At 36.9% G+C, this 21,329-nt stretch overlaps 2 protein-coding genes across 3 annotated transcripts in view; both read right to left on the bottom strand.

Moving 5' to 3' along the window:
• The window catches only part of LOC142341507 (protein farnesyltransferase/geranylgeranyltransferase type-1 subunit alpha-like), a 351,573-nt gene that overhangs the window by 151,530 nt on the left and 178,714 nt on the right, over nt 1-21,329 (bottom strand). The gene's annotated exons all lie outside the window — the stretch shown is intronic.
• Nucleotides 1-21,329, bottom strand: part of LOC142341505 (uncharacterized) — a 126,834-nt gene that overhangs the window by 71,614 nt on the left and 33,891 nt on the right. For both annotated transcript variants that reach the window (XM_075392484.1, XM_075392485.1), the window contains 2 exons: nt 11,590-11,819; nt 7,495-7,777 (listed from right to left, as the gene is read on the bottom strand). In XM_075392484.1, coding sequence (XP_075248599.1) covers nt 7,495-7,777; nt 11,590-11,819 — 513 coding nt within the window. The remainder of the gene's footprint in view (nt 1-7,494; nt 7,778-11,589; nt 11,820-21,329) is intronic.

The following is a 21,329-nucleotide window of genomic DNA, read 5'->3' as shown; positions in this document are numbered from 1 at the left end:
AACTCTGAATAAAAAAGTCATTCGGTGGACAAATAACAATGGGAGAATAACAACTCTATCAGTTTAAAAGCTAATATAGTTTTACACGATTTTCAATAAATTTTTAAGCAAATTTCAGATTTACATGTCAACAGAATCTCAAAACACAATTTACCTCGGTTTTTGTTATGTTTAGGCATCTGTGGCATTTTTAGTCTCTGCCCTTTCAGCATATAATAGAACACAACTTTCGACGGACCGAGACTTAGTGCCCTGAGACAAGGATTATTTGCCTGATCGCTGCTGTGTACAAATTAAGAGGGGGGATCGTATACATGCCCTAACTTATTTCAATAACAAAAGGAGTAAATGGCTCTTCTCAATTTTGCCCTCTTCTCTGGATACGATTGGTTTATGAAGCTGAGAACTCACTTTTTGAGACAGTTTTTTGGCTATATAGAAAATCCTATCTATTCGAGCAGTCTAACTTATAAACAAAATGAACATAGTGTTACCCTCTATCGTTTTCTAGACCTCCATTTCGGTAACAGTTGAGGACGCGTTAAAGTTCGATTGTAGGATCTATTCTGTTTACCTTGCTCCAGCTTATAATGGCGCGCGCTATTTTATACATAGTAGTTTTCTATATAACATTATGTAAATTGTGACTCGGGGCATAAAAACACTGGGGCAACTATTTAACGCAACTGAATAGTTTAAAGAAAACTAGAGTGTAGTAAAAGCAGGTATTTTGCATTATAAACCCTCACAGCTCAGTGGTCATAAAACGTGTAGCCCCTCACGATAGAGAAAATGTCATAATGAGGGCTATAATGTCGTGGGTGAGGGATGTTAGAATATCGATCAAACTATAGTCTTAAAATTAGTGAGAATTAGAAAGAAAGTTTGACTTACCAGATTAGAAAGACAAGCAATATGACTTCGATCAAAGAAATTATATAAATGAATCGTCAAGAAATGGTGATGAGAATCAATATTCGGTTCAAATTGGTGAATCTAGATAACTATTATTAGAGTTAGATTAATTGATGTAAAATCTTCCCAGCATGTATTAAATGATGATGATATCTCCGGAAGTGTGAATGAAATCTTAGAAAAGTGCAAATGCATTCCATTTATGGTTCCCACTGCGACTGATTTGCAGAAGCAAACCATATTGGGTAACCCTTGCGACCCCCACTATAAATCACGGTGCTAAGATTAGTTTTGTATCTTGACCTTTTCACACTGATAATGGGTATATATACAGCTGATTTTTGAGTCCTTTTTTATCCCCAAATTCAAATCACCATCTTGACCTAATAATCAGATTTCTCCTGTAAATCTCTAAATTCTTCTGTAAAATATCATTTTAATATTCTCTCATTTTTTGAGAAATTAATTCTTTTACTTAGTTAAAAACGCTTTTTATTCCGCTTGCGAAAGTCCATAACCAACAGGTTATGGGCCCAGCAATTTTCTAAGTCATAAAATTAATTTCCAAAACAAAACTAATTTGTTGTTGACAGTTATAATCCTTTTCTGCTTAGTACCTTTTCTTTTCACAGCTGTTTTGCCTGCTCAAACTTCAATGGATCAACAGACAGTGAAGCTGCTGACCTACATAGGAAAGGCACAGGACTTTCCATTCTGGAGCACAAGATTTGTGGCAATGATTCAGGCGAAGGGACTTTACAAATCACTACTGGGGACAGAGGAGCAACCCAATGAGCCTGCGCCACTGGCCAATGGGGCAACCAATGATGAGAAGAAGAACCACAAGGTGCTGAAGGATGCATATGAGAAGGAAGTTGCAGACATCAAGGAGAAACGGAACAATGTGTGGTGCCATTTGGCACTGACTCTAGATGCAACAACCCTCATGCTGATGAGACATGGCTGTGTGGGAGATGACGGCATTGGAGATGGAGCAAAGGCTTGGAAGCTTTTGCAAGAGAGATTTCAGAGTGTGGAGACGCCGACAGTGGTGACTTTAGTGGCACAGCTTGCTCGACTGCAGCTCGAGGATTCTGAGGATTTGGACAGCTTCTTCATCAGAGGACAGGAGTTGCTCACAAGGCTACAAGAAGCAGGGAAAGCAGTCTCAGAGACCCTCTTCAACGCCTTGGTCCTCAATGGTCTGCCAATGAGGTATGAAAGTTTTGTTATACAGGAAAGCTTCAACCCGGCAACGAACTTCACAGAGTTGAGGAAAAGGCTGCAGAACTTTCATGAGAGCACAGTGCAGAGACACAAGGGACAAAGTGGTTCAGTGGCACTGGCAGTGAAGCGTGACTTCAAGAAGGGACCCAAGAAAGGAAACTGCTTTGTGTGTGGGATCCCTGGACACTTTGCCCAGGACTGCAGGAAGAAGGAGACAGCACAATGCATCAAGTATGGTGAGAAGGGTCACCTAGACAGGGCATGCAAGAGACAAAGAGATGGAGGCAAACATAAGTCAGTGGCAATGGGTCCAACATTGGCTACACCAGACCAGGAATGCTGGGCAGCTCTTGCCCAGTGGAAGACAGCAGGCATGCTAGTGGACAGTGGTTGTACAGATCACATAGTGACGAACATCGATGCGTTCCTGGACTTTGTGCCCATTCAATCAGTGGTCAGAAATCCCAACGGAGAGGCTTCCAGAGTGGTGGGCAGAGGCTGTGTGAGGATCAGCATACCCTCAAACAAAGGGGAATTCCAATGCGAACTCAAAAATGTTCTGTGTGTGCCGGACTATTCTTCAAACCTCCCATCAGTCTCAAGATGCACGGAGTGGGGACATAGCTTCACTTTCGAGAGAGGAAACAGCTGCATGAAACTCCAGAAGGGAACTCGGGTAAAACTAACACAAGAAAATAATTTGTTTTACTTACCCTGCAGCGTTCTAGAATTCAAGATGAGTTCCAACAGCGTGAAACTTGACAGTGCAAGGAAGTGGCACAGACGATTGGGTCATTTGAATCAAGCGGATGTGGTCAGGAATGCACCAGAGACAGTGGGGGAACTCGATGATGTATGCAATGTGTGTGCATTGGCCAAGATCACAAAGACTCCAGTACCAAGAGTGGCAGAGACCCAAGCAGAAAAGAAGCTGGAGAGGATGTTCACAGACGTGATGGGACCTTTCAGAGTAGAGTCACTGTCAGGGTTCCGGTTCGGCAGAAGTGTTTGCAGACCAGTACACGAAGTTTGTGTTTGTGGACTTGCTTAAGGCAAAGAGTGAAGCACTGGCCAGCCTGAAGAAATTTGTTCTCAGTGTCGGGACTCCCAAGAAGCTGAGGCAAGACAATGCGAAGGAGTTTCTCTCAGAGCAGTTCAAGACGTACTGCTTAGATGCAGGCATTCTACAGGAAAAGACCATACCAGAGGCGCCACAACAGAATGGGTTAGCTGAGAGGTGCAACAGGACACTGCTGGAGATGGCAAGATGTTTGCTCATTGACTCAGGACTTCCCAAGATGATGTGGGGAGCAGCAATTCTTCACGCAGCAAGAATCAGAAACTTGGTTGTGAGACGAGGAGAAGAAAAATGCCCACAAGAGCTGATGAGAAGTATAAAATCTAAGCTTTCAATTAGTAAATTATCTATTTTTGGTTGCACAGTCTTCATGAGGAAGAGGGACGGAGAAGTCAGCAAACTTGAATCCAAGGCACTGGAAGGAAAGTTTGTGGGTTACACTGAAGGAGAAAACGGATACCTGGTGTACATACCCAACACACGCAAGGTGATGGCAGTTCGAGATGTGATCATCAAGGAGTCTGAAGTGGGCTCAATCCCTGACAACAAAGAAACGGCTGACCTACTAGATGATGGGTCGGAACTGGGAATCTGGCATCCAGATGATGGTCATCAGGACGATGACAACAGAGAACGACAGGACACATCTACTGCTATAAAGGAGGAGTGGCATGACGCAGGGAGCGTGAATACTCAAGAAACAACACTGAGACAAGAGGCCTCGGATGTTGGAGAAACAGCACTAGATGACGAATCTACTGCAACAAGAGGGAGTCACAGAGACTCGGAGTCACTGGAAGACAGTGACACAGAAGACTTCTCACAGTTAGAGACAGTTGGCTTCAATGAAGATGCACTGGAACACGCGGACAGAGCAGAGCCCAGACGAGGGACACGAGCAAGGAATGTTCCGCAAATTTTTGGAGAAGTCAGGATCCATCTTGCTGTGACTGAGGGCGGCTATGTGGAACCCAAAACAGTCTACGAAGCCAATCAAGGTGACGATTGGGACCAGTGGCACCGGGCAATGAATGACGAGGTCAAGGCACTCCAAGACAACGAGACTTGGAACCTAGTGAGACCGCCCACAGACAGGGATGTCATACCGGGAAATGGGTCTACAAAGTGAAATTGGGACCCAGTGGTCAAGTGGACAAATACAAAGCGCGCTATGTGGCGAAAGGCTTCAAACAAGTGGAAGGACTGGACTACTTTGAGACTTTTGCGCCTACCTGTAAGCCAGAGACATTCGGGATTCTACTTCAGCTATCAGCGAAGCGGGGCCATGTGATGCACCAATTTGATGTCAAGACTGCTTTCCTGCACTCACCAATCGAGGAAGAAGTGTATCTGGAACAGCCACAGGAGTTTGTAAAACGCGGATCAGATGGGGAGAAGTTAGTATGTCGACTAAATAAATCAATTTATGGTTTGAAACAGGCTGCTAACACCTGGTACAAAGAGCTGGCAAACTTCCTACTGAGACAGGGGTTCACCAGAAGCAGGAACGATCACTGCTTGTTTGCAAGATCAGAGGCAGAGGATCACACCTTCATCTTTTTCTGGGTTGACGACATCATAGTAGCATCAAGAAGTATGACAGTGGTCTCTGATGTCAAGAAGGCACTAGAAGCAACCTTTCACATGGAAGACAGAGGGAGACTACACTGGTTTCTGGGTCTAAGATTCAGACGAGAAGAGGGCAAAGTCACAGTCGACCAAGAACGCTACATAGAAACAATGCTTCAGCGGTTTCAAATGGATCAATGCAAACCCTCAAGAACTCCAGCTGACTTGAATTTGAAACTTCAGACAGCACAGAACGGAGACGAAGAAGTGGAGCAGAGGATCTACAGAAGCTTGGTTGGATCAATTCTGTATCTGGCCAAACAGACGAGGCCAGACATCATGTTCACAGTCAACATTCTGTCCAGACACATGAATGCACCTACCAATCAGTACTGGATGTGCGGAAAACGACTTCTGCGATATCTTCAAGGTTCAAAAGGTTTAAAACTTACTTTCACAAAAGAGGCTAGTTATGATTTAGTGGGGGAAAGTGATGCAGACTGGTCTGGAGACGTGAACGACAGAAAATCAACAACGGGCTATTACTTCAAGCTCAACGGACGTGGCTTAGCACTCACCTGGGGTGCCAAGAAGCATGCCTCAGTTGCTCTTTCTTCATCAGAAGCAAAATATCAGGGCATGGCAGCAGCAGTTCAGGAAGCACTCTACCTGAAACAACTTCTAGAGGATTTTGGCATCCAACAGAAACGTCCAATAGCAATTGGAGAGGACAACCAAAGTTGTATCAGACTTTGCCAAAACCCAGTCATGCACAAGAGGAGCAAGCACATCGAAACAAAGTTTCACTTCATCCGGGACAAGACGGAGGATGGGACTATTTCAATTCAGTACGTCCCTACAGACAAAATGGCAGCGAACATCTTCACAAAGTCCTTACCCGTTTCGAAAGTGGAAACATTCAGAGCAGTTTTGATGGGAGCAGACTCTACGCAATCAGCTCAAGTCTGAGTGGGGGTGTTAGAATATCGATCAAACTATAGTCTTAAACTTAGTGAGAATTAGAAAGAAAGTTTGACTTACCAGATTAGAAAGACCAGCAATATGACTTCGATCAAAGAAATTATATAAATGAATCGTCAAGAAATGGTGCTGAGAATCAATATTCGGTTGAAATTGGTGAATCTAGATAACTATTATTAGAGTTAGGTTAATTGATGTAAAATCTTCCCAGCATGTATTAAATGATGATGATATCTCCGGAAGTGTGAATGAAATCTTAGAAAAGTGCAAATGCATTCCATTTATGGTTCCCACTGCGACTGATTTGCAGAAGCAAACCATATTGGGTAACCCTTGCGACCCCCACTATAAATCACGGTGCTAAGATTAGTTTTGTATCTTGACCTTTTCACACTGATAATGGGTATATATACAGCTGATTTTTGAGTCCTTTTTTATCCCCAAATTCAAATCACCATCTTGACCTAATAATCAGATTTCTCCTGTAAATCTCTAAATTCTTCTGTAAAATATCATTTTAATATTCTCTCATTTTTTGAGAAATTAATTCTTTTACTTAGTTAAAAACGCTTTTTATTCCGCTTGCGAAAGTCCATAACCAACAAGGGAGACGTTATCAATGGAAGGACCCGTAAAAGAGTGTTTTTGTTCGCGTGCCCAGGTCGAGATGTGAGTTTATGTAAGCGGAAAATTTTGTAAGAAGTGCGCTGAATGTGCGGAAATTAAGTAAGGTAAATAAAAATGTATGATGAATGCGTTGAAGTTTTAGTTAGTTTTCAGCAATTTTCAACGCGTTTCTTACAAAATTTCCACATTTTTCAGCAAATCTCTGAATTAATTTGAACTCTTCGAAATGTCCCGAATTAAGTATTTTCAGCAGCTCCACAATACTTACAACAAACCCAGAACATTTTTCAACACACTCCTTACGTAAACTCAGCGCTTTAAAATTTCAGTACTTTTCTCACATAATTTGAGCACTTCAAAACAATCAATTTCAGGCTTCAAGCTTATTCCTTACATAACTTCAGCACATTTCTTACAAAAAGTCAGCGCATGTTTCAACACATTCCATGCGTGAAATCAACACTTCTAAATTTCAGCTACGTAATTTCAGAACTTCAAAAAAAGAGAGAATTTCAAGACCTTCCGCGCATTCCTTACGTAAAAATTGAAGTTATTGAAATTCTTTATTGAATTTTTCAAGCAATTAAGATGAAACAAAAAACATTGCTGGAAATGCAAATCATGTTAAAGCTAACTTTTTTTTATAAACAGAGAAATTTGAGGTTTAGATAAATTGAGAAAAGATGAGAAAAGCTAGAGTAAGTATCTGAAAAAAGAAAAGTTTAGTGTAGTTTTACTGAAAATTTTCAGAAAAATTTTGCTTGACAGTTTTGACTTTGAGTGATTTGTCCCGCTTGATTGACTTTCTTGATTTTCGCGTCAACTAAATTGCTCCTTCATTCACAAATTTAAGTGCCTGAGTATCGTGATAAAGTTGGTAGTATGCTATAATCATTCAAAAAGAAATTTGCGCCTAAATTTGTTCGATTTTTCGCAATTGAACTATTTTTTTCTCAGCGCCTCTCAGTGCATTTCTTACATAATTTTCAGCAAAAACCTCGACCCGGGTGTGTTTCTTTGACGTAGTTGTTTTATAGACTAAGTTTAGCTTTTGTGCCTGCAGCGCTTAAAAATTGATCAAAAGTGGTAATTCTTACCCTCAGCACTTTCATTGTGGTAGTTCAACCCTAGGCTGTAGTAAATGACAGACTGTATGAAGTGATTCAAATTGCCCGCCTGGACCCTCTCAAACCTCTCCATCGTCAGCACATCAGCATTGTCAGCATTCTGGGAACAGGCGGACTTAACTGTCTCGACATTGCCTATCTTGACCACAGTATTTGGGGTGTGGGTGTCGTAGGGCACTGCTGATATGAAATAATTGCCCCCACTGGTAGCTATGTAGAAATAGTTCAGGTTCTCGTTTCCGTCGTCTTCAATCTGAAACAAATTGACGCTCAAAAACTGCACAGAAACATTTTTCTCATCATGTAAATTAATGCTTAGTAACTCGGGGTTAAAATTTACTAGCCACAAATCCACAAACTTTAAATTGTAAAGTTTGACAAGAACAAAGAAATGAGGAGTTCCAGCAACGGCCTATTTTCTAATGATTCAGCTCTGATTTGCACTGACACCCAGCTCCGAGATTATATAAGTTTACAAACACTTTTTCTTGATATTTGAAAATAAAAAATAAATATACTTGTGAAAAGGCCAAAAAGTAGCCAATTTAGGTTTAATTTGGAGTTTTTAGGGTTTAATTTGCCAAAAATTTTGATACTAATTTGAAAAAATGAAACTTGAAACACCTTGGCTAGAGCGAAAGAATCGATATGCATAATTTTTTTTATTTAAAAAATTGGTACTTTTATAAATGAAAAGTTAAGTCTCAATATCTGCTAGATGTAATACCCGTTGGTTTACATGATTATAGAGATTAAAATTCACACGTAGGCATCAAAATTGACCCTTTTTCAATTCAAAATGGGGCAAAAAGGTTGTTTTTCGTTCATTTCAAAGTAGAACATCTGCTACCTCTCAGTGGCTATAGGAACCAGTAGCACTTATTGTGGAGCAATAATTGTACTCAACCAAGAGAAAGTTACGTAAAAATTTAAAAATTCGACTTCAATTTTGTGTACATAAATATCCCTCCATATCTCTTTCATTGCAATTTATTCAGATACTTCTTGCATTATATGCTTTATACCACTCTACACTAAATAACTTTCATCAAAACTGCCTTTAACCTCATGCAAAACTACAGAGTGGACAATTAGTTTCTTGCAGCAATTATGTTAAAGAGTACCTGGTATTTTAATCCGTATCCTAAAAAATTTCGAACTAAGTGGGACTAGGATCAAGTTTAAATCTTTGGAATAAATGAATAAACCAACAAATTAAGAGAGATAAGCAGAACAGAAAGTTTGACAAAAAGTCATTAAAATTTTAATTAAAAAATTTGAAGCCAGACCCTTAAAGCAAAAGTCCGAGCGGTTTTCAAAAATTTTCTACTATAAGGTTTCACTGGAAAATTTAGATACATGACGATTAATAACATTGAACTGATTACTACTGAGTAATAATGTAGTAAACCGGCTTAACTGGTCATACATTTTAAAATCAAATTTTGATTTTTAAAATTGAATTCACATCTCAAAAAAATTAATGACAATGAATGACAAAATGCATACTTCACCAATGATAATTTTCTAAGCAAAAAAAACTCAGGCGGGGAAAGTAATTCACTAGAGTAAACGACCTTTATGGACCTTTATGGCTGGTCTTAGATGTCATGGACGACATATGTTTGTTGTATCAAACATCGCATAGCTGTTTCCCAAGTTTTCCCATTCACGACTGATCTTGCAGGCTAATAACTCGTTCCAGAATAGATAGTTTTGAATTGCTATAAGAGTCAATAATTTTCTTTAAATTTCTCTCCACACTTAATGTCAATTAACAAAACCATTGAAAACTTCGAATGTTAGCACGCTGGTTGATCTATTGCGCGAATCCAACACTGCACTTGATGGCAAAAACCAAAAGTTCTTTTCAAATTGAAAAAAAACTGGTTTATCCGCCTGGAGAATAAAACTCAATTTTTTTTCTCGATGATCTCGTTTTTCTTGATAAGTTTTATCTCATTATTAATGTTCGCGTTTAACAATGTTTTCGTGCAAAATTTGTTGAATTTTAACATAGTTTGTTTAAATTATGTGCAATTACATTATTGTCATTGTCCTTAGTTACCGGGGTTTCAAAATTAGCCCGTTTTTGGAGCTAAATTCCGTTATTTTGAGGATGATTACGGATGAAATGTGTAAACGTTTTCCTTTTCTTCCGCCCACCGTATTGAGTACTTTAGCATGACAGAGATTCATGATTCACGTTTTGAAGTTTTTCTGTTGGAGTCATCAAGGTCATGTGTAAATTTCAAAAATTTTGGCGATTTTTTCACCAATTTTTTTTCTCTCCAATCTTTGCGGTTTATTTGCTCGATTTTAACGATTTTAACCGTATTTTGTTGAGGACAAAAAAACTGAATGTAAATTATCCAATATTCAATTTCTCAAAAGTAAATATTTTCACAATTAACAAAAATCAAAATTTAGGCTCGTTATTTCCATTAATTAATAAATTTTCAGATTTTTTTCATTGATCAGGTATTGAGATTGAACATTTATTTATTTTTAGGCGCTTGAAGAGTTTTTTGAATGTTGATAGTTTATCTGAATCAGTTTGATGCCAATAAAATGGTTCATCCGCGCTCTTGAAGCTCCACAATTTATGTTAAGCAACAATCGAATGCAAACAATCACTGAATTGATTGCGTCTCAGAAAAATTTTTTTTTAATTGAAACTATGAAAAAATATTAGAGCTACCTTAATTTTTTAAAAATTTTTTTAAAGAATATGTGACTGTTTTGAGTTAAACTTGAAATAGACGCGTTAGAAAGCGCCCTCCAGTTACGATTAAAACCAGGTACCTAGACAACTAAATGCAAACGATGTTGTTTAGTTTCAATTCATTTCGGTCGAGTAAATTACTACAGACCTGAAACTTGAGGAGATCATGAAACTTTGTCAGCTGACCAAATGACAGTGGCAATTTTTCCTTGGAAGAAAATTTGCTCAATTTGTTTTTGTTGCTTTCTTATAATTCAAAAACTTGTTTCTTCGTTTCTGTTTGAGAAAATGGAGTGAATTTTTCAGAGCTTTGTAACATTTGGGCCAGAAGTAAGAAATACAGCTTCATAGTAAGCAGCCTCAAAAATATTTTGATTCAGTGCTGAATTAACATTATAGAATGATCCGGCTCCTATTTTGCGCTGTCGTCTTTAATGTGCGTAATTTTAATGGTTATTTTTTAAACAAAAATTCTTTGCTTTTTTTAAAAATTTGACAGTAGAGAACAAGATTCAGCTACACTATGTGCCCTTTACTGATAAAAAAATAAATTAAAACCGAGAGGAGATCTTATTGTAAATTTTTAGGTAAAAAAATAGATCTGCGGCATAAAAAGTCCGTTTCCCACTAACAATAGGATTATCGCAGGTAATCTTTCCGGCGAACGCAAAGGAAGCCGAAGTAAAAGCAAGCCGACAGAAAAGCAAGCCGAAAGTTATGTAATAGTTATGTAATCTATCAGAAATAATACATTGTTAGCCGTTACAATCAATACTGAGCGTAGTATTATAGTGAATAATGTATTCCAATGCACCAAAGAAAGGAACAAAAATACGTCAATTTTTAGACATCTAGTGAGTACGGGCCTCAGTGGACCGCTGTCCATGGCCATGCCTCTCATCCGCTGTGTGATGTAATCGGGGAACCGCGGGCCGGTTATCAGTTGCCCACCGGCCCAAGTTGCCCACCGGCCCACCAGGGGCAACTTAAAATACGGGTATCCCAAAATTTTTCTGCTAACTTGACCTCATTTTCAAAATTCGGCTTGCTTGCCTATCGGCTTGCTTGACCCCGATTTATTTGAAACCCCCCCCCCCCCCCTATTTGAATAGCATATCTGTTCTCCTTTTTTTACCGCAAAACCCTTTGCCAAAGTCCTACGAATCTATCGTTTTGAATTTTTACCCAAGCTTTTTGTTTAACGTGGATGCTAATTGTACCAATTATATAGGGAATATTATATAAAATCGGGCTTAAATGATAGGGGGTCGAAACTGATAAGGGTGAAAAGTGGGACACCCTTTTCTACTGCAACTGGTTATAAATAAAAATAGTGTTACCATGAATTCAGTTTCCTCCGAGTCGTATTTGACAGTATTGGCGTTAAGCGTTGTAGAAACAGAGAGGGAAAAGCGTGCATTGTACTGGAACTGGAATGCCTCCACCACGAAGCTGATCACACACTTGTGAAATTCTTTCACAGGCTTCCACTCAAAGTATGCTGCATGTCCAAACTGGTCCATGAATTGTTTTCCATTTTCCACGCTGCCATTTACTTTCAGGGTCACTTCTGTAACAAATTAAAACCTAATTTTAATGCTTTTAATAAATATATTTTTAATAATTTTTAATAATCACGAAAAAAGAGAAATATGATACTTTCGTTGGCAACTGGCTTTGCTCGGTGATTTCGGACAACCTGGGTATCTTCACGAGCAGCCTAGATGGGTCTTTTAGTAATTCATTTTAAACGAAGACCTCAACCTGGGTTCTAAGGGAAGTTTAGTTGCGTGTCTGTGATGTACTGAAAATGAGAAAATGGGAACTTTTATCCCAAAAATAAAATGGGAACTTTTATCCCAAAAACTAATATGGGATGTTTTATCCCACTTTTAAAAATATGGGAAATTAATTCCCACTTTGCTGACTATATATAGGAAGCCAGTTTTTATATCAACCAGTTATTCAGTATCGTTCACTTCAACCATTTGTTCACTTCAATTCCAATTTAGTTAGCCATCTGATATTCCTCTCTTCAATTGTCACCACACACTTGCTCAATAGATTGATAAAGTAAACATATGATATCGATATTGCTTAACTCATTATTCATATTGTACCGCCTTAACTGTTTTTATAATAAAATTTTTAATTCCATTCCTTTTGTCTTTAGAACTTTAAAGTTAAACTCTCTTTGTATACTCCCATTTAAGCGGCGAGTATAAATTGGTGCGACCAGTGAGGCTCACTCAAGGTTAGTAAATTCTATGTTCTAAAGACTCTAACTTTAATCTTTAACTTAAATAAAATCTGCTGCGAGGCAAAAAAACTTAGGAAAAGTTTCCAAGTTGTCTCATTTCTATGTTCTGACTTAAATAAGTCGAACTTAACACTTTGTTTTAAATCATATGTTAAAATTGTATCAGCTATTACTAAAATTTTCTATCTTTCGTCAGTTATCTGACTTTAATAAAAGACTTAGAAAAATTTCTAAGTTCTCAAATAAAAATAAATTGTACCCAGAGGACGTAATTCTTAGACTATCTAAAGTTGTCTCTGGTACTTACAGAAACACTTAATTTATCTTAGATAAAATAAAGACTTGGCAAACGTCCAAGTATTTTAAATAAAAATGGCTGATGCTCCTATTTCTTTGAGTAATGTGTCTTTAACTACTTTTTCAGGTAACGATCCCAGTCAGAGTGCTCTTGACTTTTGGAATTCTGTTGATCAAAAAGTAAAATTTTCGTTAGGAGTTGTTCCTACTGATCCTGATAAGAAAAAGAGTTATGAAAATAGACAGAGATCTCTATTTGGGTCCCTTTTAACCGATACAGCCTTAGAATGGTTTAATACTATCGATGAGGCTAAAGTCTTAAATGATATTAAAAACGACTTTCTTGATAGATTTACTGACGGTCGTGATAAATTTAAGCATAGATTAGAGGTAGAAAATGCTTCTAGACAAGAAGGTGAATTAATAAAAAATTATTTTCATAGAGTCAAGCACGCGGTTGATAAAGGTTGGCCAGAAGACTTAACAAATGTAGCTAACGCTGATCGAGCGCAAGAAGCAGTAATACAATCCAGACAAAGAGAACAGAAATATATTGATTTTGCTATAAGGGGACTGCAACCCCCCTCATTAAAGCGAAAAGCACATGAACGGCGTATTAAGAAACCTAACGAAAGTTGGGACGATTTAAAAGAACATCTGATAACACAAGATTTAACTGGTATAGTTATTAATGAGAATTCGGCTAAACAACCTTCAGACAAAATATCGTCCTTAGAGACACAAATTAAGGAACTTACAAGCTTAATAAAAAGTAATGAAGTAAGTGCTATACAAAATACAAGCAACTTCAATAGAGACCCGAATATAAAAGGACGAGCCAATAATACTAGGTTCTGTGAGTATTGTAGAAACCACGGACACTCTATTTCTACTTGTAACAAAAAGAAGTTAGACGACGAAGTACAAAAGATAAGAAAAGAATTATTAGAGCAAAAAGAGACCAAGCCTACATTTAGTAATAACTACAGACGAGGTGCTTGGAATAACAACCAATATAATAATAGAAATAATAGTTATAACAACCGAGCTCAAAACCCGAATTCTTTCTATAATAACCAGAACGGCTACAAGTACGGCAATAGATTTAACCAAAATAAGCAATATGACCAAAGATTTCCCCGAGAAAATTCATTTCGGCAAAATGAATATGCTGCTAAACAATTTTATGAGCGTGAAAACAGCCAATTCAATAGAAATCAAGCCCATAGTAATACAAGGCCTACTTTACAACAAGACACAAAGTCTTATAATACACAAAATGAAAATAACGTTCGTTGGATTCAACAGGAAGAAAACAATGTTGACTATTGTGACGCTATCTCAGATTTATTTCCTTTAAACTAATACGGTCTCCGAAAAATAAGAATATCACATCAAATCCCAAAGCCCGAATTTTCTTGAACTTATATCACTTTGCTACCGGAGACAATGAAAAACATAGTGGCTTAGAAATAGAATTCATGATCGACCCAGGATCAACTTGCACTATAATAAATTACCCAACATTTCTTGAGCTTAACCAATTGGGGCAACAAATAAATATCCAGACTTCAGGCAATAAAACAAGAACCTATAACGGTTCCGAAATACGCATGATAGGCTACACTATACTAACTTCATACTTTGATACAGACGGGAAATATAAAGCAAATCATAGAGTATGGGTTACTGAGGAGAAAACTTCTAATTTATTAGGAGTAGATTTTTGTCATACATTTCTTAAAGCATTATACTTTGATATTCCAGCAGTAGAACTGAAGACTAGTGATAAAGGAGTTCTTAGTTATGGCTCGCTAAATAATGAAAAGGAATATCCCCAAGTCTCTAAATTGAATGCAGTGATAATACACCAGCCTCTATATATCCCACCTAAGTCTACATTTCTCTACAAGCACAAGTGTAGTGAGCAAGATATATTTCCGAAAGGCACTTCTTTTGTACCTAATAGGACTACAGTAAAAACCGAGTTGTGCTTTATAAATACTATTTGTACTAAGAACGAAAAACAAATTCCCCTGCTCATCGAAAACCACAAAAATCATCAAGTTACACTAAATAAAGGGATAATTGGATTTACTATATGTGATATTACAAACAATACACAAAAATACAGTATTCGTGACTGTAACGAATTTACTTATGCTGTTATAAATAAATGCGAAGAGCTTGATAGTTGTTTTATGCTAAATACAACTACAAATACTATATCCGAATCCACTGACCTAACTGCTGAGTGTATTAGGTATATTAACTTTGACGAACATTCGATATTCGACGCTAATATGCCTATTATCCATACTATATCTAGAGACTTAGTATTAGACAAAGGCTTTACTGCCTCCCTTATTAAAAGATACCCCAACTTAAAGAGGAATATTCTACAATACTTTAAAAGTATAGGATCGGAGAATAAGGTAGACCACGAACTAATACATTTTCAAGATGAGTATAGTCAGCAAATTATATATAGTCTTGTAATGAAGGAATATTATAACTCTCCCCCATACGAAGCAAGTAAAACTTGTTCAGTATTTTGTGAACTACAAAAGACACTTATGCTTGACGGAATAAGATGTATTGCTATGCCTAAGATAGCATGTGGCGGAGACCCCAGACTGTGGAAAAGAATAGCTAAAGAACTAGAGGAACATTTTAAACACACAGGAATAATTATTTATGTATACATTAGTGGCAAAGAATTACAATTAATAAATAATATAGAAAATCGCCCTCTCACTGACGAGCATATCGCCGAAATAATGGAGCTATCCGCAGGAGAACTAGTAGAGAAATGTAAAAGCGAGGATGATATTGCCACTGACTTTTCTAAAGAGGCAAAAAGGATATGCCAACCCAAATCAAGAGAACAATTTCCAATATTCCGCTCAAAACATCAAGTAAAAGAATTAATAGATAAATTTACTACAAGTGTACATGCTGGACAAAATACTCACTTCAATAAAACGGAATTCCTACAAAAATTCGATTTTACACAAACCGACTTGACTGAGAACGAATTCTTTCGACTTGCAGATATACTGCTTACAGACAACGATGTATATTCACATCATAAATATGACATTGGCCGTACTAAACAACAATTTAATATACCCCTAATAAAAAATGCAGAATTCAAAAAGCAAAGACCTAGTAAAGTACCCTTCCATTTAAGGGATAAACTCGAATTACTGATGGACGAGTTAATACAAGCAGGCATTATAAGAGAACTAGATGAGCATGACGATATGAATAGCTGGTTCGTTAACCCAATCATAATCCTTCCCAAGAAGGATTACGTCAAACTAGTAATAGATGCTCGCTATCTAAACTCTATTACTGACACAAGTAATTCAAGTTGGCCGTTAGAACCACTACAAGTTCTAATAACCCGAGTAAATGGATCATATTTTACAAGCAGCGATCTTTCTTGTGCTTATCATCAAGTGCCGCTAACGCCCGAAACACAAAAGTTAATAGGATTTATAATAGGAGGAAGACAGTATACTTATCAAGTCGGCTTCTATGGATTGAAGCCACTACCCAATTTCTTTAGTAAATTAATGCGCTATGCATTTGGACCTCTTATAAAAGAAAAGAAGGCTATCACATATATTGACGACACACTACTACAATCTAATACTAAAGAGGAAATGTTCAATATAATAAAAGAATATCATGCTCTATTAAGAAAGGCTAACCTAAAAGCCGCACCGGATAAAACAATGTTCTTTTTACGAAAAGTAAAATTTCTCGGACACGTTATATCAGAAAATACACTTTCTCCAGTTATATCGCGTATTGACGACATTAGAAATTTAAAAACTCCGGAATCAAAAACTGACGTTCTTAGTGTATTAGGAGCAATGGGATTCTACTCAAACTATGTGATAAATTTTCATATAGATGCTAAGCCCTTGTACGATTTAACAAGAGGCGATGTAAATTTCAAATGGGAAAAAGAACACGAGAAAGTATTCAATATACTAAAAGAAAAGTTCGCATATGATATATCCCTAGCAATTCCAAATGCGAACTACCCCTTTCATATACATGCTGACTCATCTAACTTAGGCACTGGTTGTATACTTATACAACAATTCCCTGATAGAAAGAGAATTGTATCAGCGAACTCTAGAGTATTCGACAAAGCTGAACAAAAAAATGTCCCCACAGCATAGAGAATTATGCGGAATAATATCTGCACTACAAACTTACGAATTTTATTTAATAGGCTCCCCATTTCCCATATATCTCTTTTGCGATCACAGGCCAATACTATTTTTATGGTCTAGGCGCGGACAACTTTCGCACAGATTTTTCAAATATCAAGTCGTCCTAACTAAATTCCAGAACTTAAAAATTATATACACCGAAGGCAAGAACTTAGCATTTCCTGATTTACTGAGTCGACAAGTCCCAATAGAGGAAGCGAAGAAATTTCAGATTGAACATAAAACAATACCTAAGGATATAAATTTTTACACTTCGGATTTAAAGCCAGTCTCTTACTCTGTATTGCACAAAGAGGATAAAACAAACTCGTCTAACGATTCTTATCCTATACTAGCACAAGTACAAGGTTGAACAAGAAAAGCAATGAATATATCGGATAATGATTTTAGTATTTCTGACGCACCCGAAGGATTTACAGACTCTTGTAATGCTATACATAATGTAGCCGACTATTTCAAATTTGGCAAAAATATAAATCAAATAGTTAAGCTCACAGATAGTAAACAATCGGATAATACATATAGTGAAATACAAGAAGAAGTAAACTATGTAGAATTGGACGACTCAGGATATAATGACGACGAATTTAGTGATGTTATAGATAATTTAGTCGATCCAACATTAATACATGCACTAGAGAAGGCAAAAGAAATCTACAAGGAGCGTACAAAGCATTATACTATTATAGAGTCAACAGCACTACATAATGAGAATGTCAAATCAGATTGCTCTGATTTGCTAACGAAGTTAACTGAATTTGCTAAAAAGGCACAACTAGATATTGACACTATACTACAAGAACAAAATAAAGACCCTGTATTACATATAGTACGGAAATGGATAGAATCAGGCAAAGAACCTGAACACTACTATATGACTCGACAATGTAAAGCATTAAAGGCTTACAAGAGTATATATAAGTTACTACTACTAGATGAGAGTTATAAACTACTATGTTACCATAAACCTAATGAGAATGGTTCGTTCGAACTAAAGATATGTATTCCTATCTCACTATTTCTAAAGTGCTTCGAGCTAGCACATAGTAACCCTATGAGTGGCCACCGTGGCGATGCTAGTACCCTAAACAATATATCCAGATTCTTTTACTGGCCTGGAATGTATAAATGGGTTACAATGTTAATCCACGATTGTTTATATTGTCAAAAGAATAAAAGTAAAAGACACGATTTAAACGAAGCACCCTTACAACAATGGGGCGAATTGGAGACAACTCCCTTCCACACTATACATATAGACCATAAAGGACCTTTTCGGCCTTCTAGTAATGGCAAACACTACTGTCTTGTAGTTGTAGATTCATTCTCTAGATATGTACAAGTATATGCTGTTAAGTCCGCTACTTCTGACGAGACTATAAAACAAATGGAGAAATTTATAACTATCTTCGGAATACCTCAGCACATAGTACATGATAACGGTACTGCTTTTATGAGTAGTGATTTTGTAAACTGGACTTTTGAGCTTGGAATTACACTGAGGCCACGAACAGCATATTCCCCTTGGACTAACGGGAAAGTAGAAATCCAAAATAAGCACCTTACAAACTACCTTAGGCATTTTCTAAATACTACTGGAAACAATTGCGCAAAATTTGTTGACAAGTTTGCATTTGCGCATAATACAGCAGTGAATTATAGTACTGGTTATACGCCGTACGAGATTATATTTGGAATAAAGCCACAAATACCTATTTCACTAAGACTAGGATTGCTGCGGGATAATAAGAAGAATTGTATATCTCAATATTGTCAGGATTTGCCGTCGCATACACATTGTAAAAATTCGTGTAAAAACGAAAAGGTAGATAATCTACTACAAAATAGATTATCCAATACTGTACTACAACGCGAAACAGATTTTAAGAACATATATTGCAATACTTATACTCGTTGTCGTCAAGTTACAAATAAAGCCCATGAATATAGGAATAGATTTAAGCTCGGACGACCAATCAGCATTGGAAGCAAAGTCCTACTAGAAAATCATTCTAAGAGCTTGCTTATATCTAAGAAGCTACAATCACTTCGGTCCGGTCCATACACTGTTACAAAACATATAACTAATACAACATATGAAATACAAGGAGACGAGACGCAACAAAAAAGAGTAGTGCATAGAAACCATATAGTAGAATATTTTCCGAAGGAAAGAGAAATACAACCCTTAATTGCCGATTATACTACTGTATATGCTGAACCCGAACAATTCTATGATAACTATAACAGGCATTACATAGACAAATTTAACATTACCCAACCTAGCAATATTATGCACTATATGCCTTGGCCAGTATTCAACAATGTTGAAACGCCGCCGCAACTCCCAAATAGTAGACCCACTACTACTACTTCTACTAATACTACTACTAGATGTAGTAGCAATAACCCTCCGATTGATTCAGGCATTGACACATTAGGACTCCGAACATTATTTAACACACAACAGCAAGTTACTTCGCCTAGTAAGTCATTTAGGCCACAGCATATATCTACCCCATACCCAAGAGGACCTCTTAGTTATCCACAAACACCTCATTCCCCCCAACCGTTAGCACATGATATAAGTCCCTTTAACTTTCAGAGTAATTCACAAGTCATTACTACACAACCTACAACCCCACTAGCTAATAAATCAGTAAATGAAAAATTATATACTACTGAACCCAGAAGGTCAGGTAGACAAGCAGTTGCTACAAAGCTATTTAATGATCCTATTCCATGGGACGCTTTCAAGGATAAAAAGAAATAGATATTTTAATGCACACAAAAATCCTTAAGGAACAAAATGATTTTATTATTAGCCAATCAAATTCTAGCATTTATAAATAAAAGGAGAATAGACACTCCAAATTCTAAAAACCAATAAACAATGAAAACTTGAATAGAAAAATGGGATAAATATTCCCAAACTATGAAAACCAATGAAATTGCACAAACTGGTTTAAAAAATGGGAATATCTTCCAGCCAATAAAAAGAAAGAAACCGTCACTAAAAATGGGAATATTTGAGACATATTTCTAAAAGTGAGATGAAACAGCCCATTTTCTACACTATAAATAGGGAAGCAAAAACGCCAACAATCATTCTTCCTTCTTCATCTCTCTCTGTCAACGATTAAATGCTTATTAGGATCAACGGCAAACTAGCCAAATTGAAATCCACTTTCTTTCCTGCTAACAACTTAAGCGTTATTTACGCTACTTTCCTCTTTTCCGATTTAACCACAGAGACTTTTCTAGTGAAAGACACATCAAGTCTATTCGCTGCCTTAAAATTCAACTTCGAATTTAAAATCCCTTCAAGCATTCATACCTTCACTAACATAATTGAATATTAAGATGAATTCAGAACAAGAAACAGTTGAGCTAACCAGCTTTCAGTTCCCCGAGCCCGATCCAGAAGTATTGGACGAAATAATTGAAGTAAGTAAATTTATAATTCTTCTTTGTTCAAACTTCTACCCTTTCAATATGAGAGTACCTGTAATTGTACCTCTAATAATTTCCACACTACTTTCAATAAATGGAGCCAACGCAGACTCCGAATTTAAAAATACTCTAAAGAAAGTAAAAGTAGGACACTTTGATTGTTCTAAAATAGATTCTAATAAAATGTACTCATTAAACAAAATAGCTCCATGCGATATCGATACTGAGAAAATAAAAGTAAGTGAGGCAACTGCTACTATTATGCAGCGCAATTATAAGACTAAATTAGAAGCAACTATGTGTAAAGCTACACATCTACGCCTAAAGTGGTATTGTGATACTTTTGACGATAGTGGTTTATCCGCTACACAAGCAACTATTAGCTCAGATATTAAATTAACAGCCGAGCAATGTCTCGAAGCTAAGAAAACAGGCTCCGCGACTATTAACACTAACAAAGTTCCATTTACAAAAAATGTAAAGAAACAAACAGTTATAAATAAGGGCGACGTTAGTGATAAATACAGTAATGAGTGCACAGAAACAGGATGGATCTACCACGATACTTACGAGACATATATGCAAGATATTAAATTACTAGTAAATTTAGAAGATGGAACGGTAAATAACCACTATAATATTCCTCTGCCTTGTAGCCTAAACAAAAATGGCTGTGACAGTGGATCAACTGATCCTTATGCATATACATGGGAAAATAGAGAAAATTGTATAATAGAAGAATTACACACAGCTCCAGTAAAAATGATACAAATAGATAGAAAATATTATATAGTAAGAGAATATGAAACTGAACCTG

This window comes from Convolutriloba macropyga, chromosome 6 (assembly GCF_964194025.1).
Source record: "Convolutriloba macropyga chromosome 6, txConMacr16.3, whole genome shotgun sequence".
In the NCBI taxonomy this organism is placed as follows: Eukaryota; Metazoa; Xenacoelomorpha; order Acoela; family Convolutidae; genus Convolutriloba; species Convolutriloba macropyga.
This window is presented reverse-complemented; position numbering and strand designations above follow the sequence as displayed.